The 4,998-nt window shown below is 45.0% G+C and overlaps 1 protein-coding gene across 1 annotated transcript; it reads left to right on the forward strand.

Moving 5' to 3' along the window:
- The first annotated feature begins 2,707 nt into the window (after nucleotides 1–2,707).
- LOC123856495 (olfactory receptor 51H1-like) lies at nucleotides 2,708–3,661 on the forward strand. The gene has a single exon (XM_045892681.1). The coding sequence runs from the start codon at nucleotides 2,708–2,710 to the stop codon at nucleotides 3,659–3,661; it is 954 nt and encodes a 317-aa protein (XP_045748637.1).
- The last annotated feature ends 1,337 nt before the right edge of the window (nucleotides 3,662–4,998 follow it).

Below are 4,998 nucleotides of genomic sequence, written 5' to 3' on the forward strand. Positions count from 1 at the left end.
TGCAACTGCTTATTATGTTGCAACCCAGGCACTGTCCTAAGTGCTTTGCATGTATTCTCATTTTATAATGATCTCAAAGGATAAATATTATTTTCAAAGATTTTAGGGGTGAGAATTCTGAGGAATGGACAGCTGCATGAGTTTTGGAGTCAAATGGATGAAACTTGAAGCTGGTCTTCTCTTCTGCGGATTCTTTGTGTGGTCCTTGACAAGTTTCCTCACCTCTCAGGCTCTATTTCTTCATCTCCAGAAGGGGAATGCTGCCATTAACAGCCCTTGGAAGTAGGGAGACTTCAAGAGATAATGGATGTGAAATCTGCTTGTTATTACATTTTAATGCCTACCATGTGCTGAACAGTTTATAGTCTTTTCCGTGTTCACACTCTGTGAGGTCAGTATTCTTGTCCTTTTTCTATGACAAGACACAACTTTTTGGTGAACTTGTCACTCCTGCAGCACGGGGGTGGGGGAGGAGGGACCAGCTTCCCTGTATCAACCACCACAGCACTCTTGGGTCTTGGGTGCAGGTGGGCTGTGGAAGAGGACTTGGCCACTGCATCCAGAGGATGAGTCACAATCTGTGTGGAAAGGCTAGAAAAACTAGAAATGATTGGAGCAGAGGGGTCTGGCTGGATTGATCTGAGGACCACTTCTAGTGGGTGACCTCATTCCAGTCCCCAACTTCTGCATCTGTTTTAGAGGAAGTGGGGTTGGAGGGAGGGGACAGAAAAACTGGCCTTTAAATTGTCTTGAGGGCCAAGGATCTAATAACCATAAAGTGCCGGAACCATGCTTTCTTGTATAAAGCAATTAAGCAAATAGCCTTTGTCTTTAGGCCAGCTTGGATTTAAGTCCCAGATCTGCCACCTAGCTTCATGACCTTGGCAAAGTCAATTAGCATCTCAGAGCCCCAGTTTTTTTCATCAGAAAATGGAAAAAGGGTTTCTCCACAGGTTGGAGGATTAAGCAAGCAATACATATATGGAGCATTTATAAAAGACAAATGTTGTTTCTGACTTTTACTACTATTTTGTAAGAAGAAAACCTTAGGACCCCGAAGATGAAGAAAGTAGGACAGTTAGGGGGCATAAATATCTAGAGAAATGATGACAATTTGCAGTTTCACTGGGATCTGAGAGGAGGGGAGTGTTCAAATACAATTGATTTGGGGAATATGTTATGGAGTGAAAAAAGATACCAGGTGTTTTTTTTTTTTTCCCCTGGAGATTTCATGGATAACAGGAATGGGAGGAAGGCCTGACAGGTACTAGAGGGTGAGCTCTGAGGACAAAGTAGGAGAATTACAGTTTGTGCTTCTGTGAGACATTCAATTTATAATGCAAGCCAACGTGAAGATAGTAGACACAGGGAGATGCAGTGCTGTTGCTGAGGAGAGAATCTGGGGAGTCTGGAAAGCCCGAAGGTGCGATGTGAAGTTATGGCATCAGAGGAGCTTTAATACTACACTCTGGCCTCCTTGCTTAACATTATTAATCTGGGGGTTCTGGAACCTCAGCTGCTCTAACTCTTCAGGTGGTTACCCTCACGCCAGTCAGCCTCACCCTTCTGCCCACACCAAGGAGAACTTCAAAGTACTTGGGGGCTATCATAACAGCTTTTATGGCAAGAGGGCTGAAAAAGATATTTTGGAGGACAGTGCCTTCCCATTGAGTCCGTGTCCACAGGACTGTCTCAAAGGCAGAGTCAGAAGCTTTAAGCAGGGAAGGGAGCTGGAGCTGGGGCTGGGGAGGATGGCATTTTAACAAAAAGTGCATCATCCGAGTTCCTGTCTTTTTTACCAGACTTAGCTTGAAGAATCCTTGGATACTTACTCTAAGCCAACCCATCTTCACAGGAGAGTAATCTGTCACTATTGAACACATTCAAAAGAACCTATTTGGGGTCCCAAAGGCATTTCCAGAAAAGAAGTACAGAAAATGTTGGTTTTATGCAGCACCAGAGGAAAAAACCAACCAGCCTCCTCAGACGCAGTTTTTTTTCCTTTCTTTTTTTTTATTCTTATGTTAATCCCCATACATTACATCATTAGTTTTAGATGAAGTGTTCCATGATTCATTGTTTGTGCATAACACCCAGTGCTCCATGCAGAATGTGCCCTCCTCAATACCCACCACCAGGCTAACCCATCCTCCCACCCCCCTCCCCTCTAGAACCCTCAGTTTGTTTTTCAGAGTCCATCGTCAGACAAAGTTTTTGAAAATACATCCTTTGTTTGAATGTGTCCTTTCTAGTGTATTTGCTAATAGGTATCTCGGGCTGTGGAAAACCTGCCTCTAAGAATAAAGAAAAATGGAGTCTCTACTGCTTATTCATAATACCATCCTAAATTTTGACAGAAAATTATTCTCCTTTCTTCATTATTTAATCTGAGGAGACACTCTGGAGATAGGCCTTTGGGTATGGCTTAAGTGAATAAAGGAGGTTGTTTAGGCCCAAGAGAAGATATTGAGTGGCTAAAGCAGTAAACGGAGATCAACTCTTAAAATGTATTCATTGTCACTATATCCAAAGAGGAGACTAAATTAGCCAGGAGATGGAGGGGAATGAGGTTTCTTTCATGGCCTAAGAAAGGGTTATGGGGCAGCTCTTCCTTTCCATCCCACACTTAGTAGGGACTTTATAAGTGATGATCAAATGAATGAATGCCTCTTACTTGTAGGGTGGACCACTCCGTCCTGGAATCACTATGTTCTCCTGCAACACCAGCACTTCTGGTCATTCTACCTTCCTCCTCACTGGCTTTCCAGGCCTGGAAGCCTCTCATCATTGGGTTTCCATCCCCATCAACCTCATCTGTGTGGTTTCCATTCTGGGTAACAGTATCATCCTTCTCCTGATCCGCAGAGATCCGTCCTTACATGAACCTATGTACGTCTTCCTATCCATGTTGGCAGCCTCTGATCTGGGACTCTGTGCCTCTACCTTCCCCACCATGATGTGGCTCTTCTGGCTGGGTGCTCGTGAGCTGCCCTTTGATCTCTGTGCAGCACAAATGTTCTTCATCCATGCCTTCACCTATGTGGAATCTGGTGTGCTGCTGGCCATGGCCTTTGATCGTTTTGCCGCCATCCGGGAACCTCTGCACTATGCCACGGTTCTGACCCACTCAGCCATGGCCAGAGCGGGGGCTGCCATCCTGGTGAGGGCTGTCCTGCTCAACCTCCCAGGACCCATCCTCCTGCGGCGTCTGCTTTTCCCCCAGATCAGTGTACTTTCTCACTGTTACTGCCTGCACTGTGACCTTGTGGGATTGGCCTGCTCAGACACCCAGATCAACAGCTTTGTTGGCCTGGTCTCCATCCTCTTGTCACTGGGCCTTGACTCCTTTCTCATTGTGCTCTCATATGCCCTGATCCTACGAACAGTGCTGGGCATTGCTTCACCTGGGGAAAGGCTCAAGGCACTCAACACATGTGTCTCACACCTCAGCATTGTTCTCATCTTTTATTTGCCCAAACTGGGGTTGTCTGTGTTGCACCGAGTAGAGAAGCACAGCTATCCTGCTCTGGCAGTGCTCTTGGCCAACCTGCACTTCTTGGTCCCACCTTTCATGAACCCCATTGTTTACTGCCTCAAGTCTAAGCAGATACGTCAGGGCCTCCTTAAGCGCTTCCAGCAGAAAAGGGTTGATGTCTTCTAGAAGAACAGGAGGACCCAGAAATACCAGACCCCTGTGGGGAAACCTGGGTCTTGGGGTGGGGGAGAATTAGTGGTGGATAGTTAATTTTTGAGGTTTGAATGATTCAGCTTTTGTTGAGCCCTTTGTGGGGGCACAGTCAGCTTTTATAATTTTGGGGGACTGAGACCACTGAAAAGTATATTTAAGTATTACCTTGATAATCCTCTCATTGCTCTGTCTGATTAGAGCTAAACTATTTCAGACTCATACTGTGACATCTCCTTTCCTAGGGGACCCAGACACAGCAATTGAGAGGATATGTGTGCATACCCATTTGTGCAGGCACCTCTCTCCTTTTCCCCATTGGATTCCCCTCCCACCACTTCATTTCTAAGCCTAAGGAAGAACTATATTCCTATTATATATAAGGTTAGGTAGAAGTAAACTGTATTCACCTTGACACTGGCCTTCTCCCAAATTCAATATTAACCAGCTCACATATCAAGAAATAGACATGGGTGGGTGTGGATGGTGGGTAACACACAGGGTGACACTGCACATGCTGAATTTATCTAGCACTTATCTGCAGCCTAGGGAGTGGTAATTTTCTCTTGATTCTCTTCAGGCATGTCTCTGCTTTGAGCTTGAAGTTTGGTACTGTTAAACCTAGGAAAGCTGCTCAGCAGAACTTCTGGATCGTGCTGGTTTCTCAAGCATCAATGGTAAAGGTGGAATAGCCCACTCACTTCCAATGCAGGTGATCTACTAGGATATAAGCTCCATAAGGCCAGAAATTTGGGGACTGTTCTGTTCACTGTTGTGTCCCCAGCTCCAAGAACAGTGCCTACCATATAAGAGGTGCTCAATATATATTGTTGAATAAATGAGTAGGGAAGACAAAGGGACAAGAAAAGTCTTTATGGCTGGTCCTCAGGAAGGGAGAGGACCAAGAGATCTGAATGTCTGAGGCCTGTGGGGTATAATGAGCAGTTGGTAAACTGTGATGGAATGAGGTAAGGATGGGATGTCACAGGCCTTGGGGACAAGGTGTGACTATCTCTATATCACATGATCAAGAAGCCTGGTTCCAAGGGTGCAGCTCAGAGAGGAGCTTAAATTTTTTGTGGAGATTTTTCCAAAGCTGTTTGCAAATTTTCAGAAGGAATTTTACCCAGAAACTGAAGGGTATCCCACTCCAGCACTAGCATTGCCCTTGGCCTGCTCAGCCCTAAAATAACCAAACATTTCATGGAGAACTGAAATAGGGATATTCCTGGTAGAAAAATCGCTACTCAAATTTAATAGAAAAGGCCACAATAAAGCTTCTATCTATAGCTATCTAGATAATTAGTAATTTA

The sequence above is a fragment of the Mirounga angustirostris genome, unplaced genomic scaffold (assembly GCF_029215605.1).
Source record: "Mirounga angustirostris isolate CCGP_5_RB_7025 unplaced genomic scaffold, mMirAng1.0.hap1 SCAF_13, whole genome shotgun sequence".
Lineage (NCBI taxonomy): Eukaryota > Metazoa > Chordata > Mammalia > Carnivora > Phocidae > Mirounga > Mirounga angustirostris.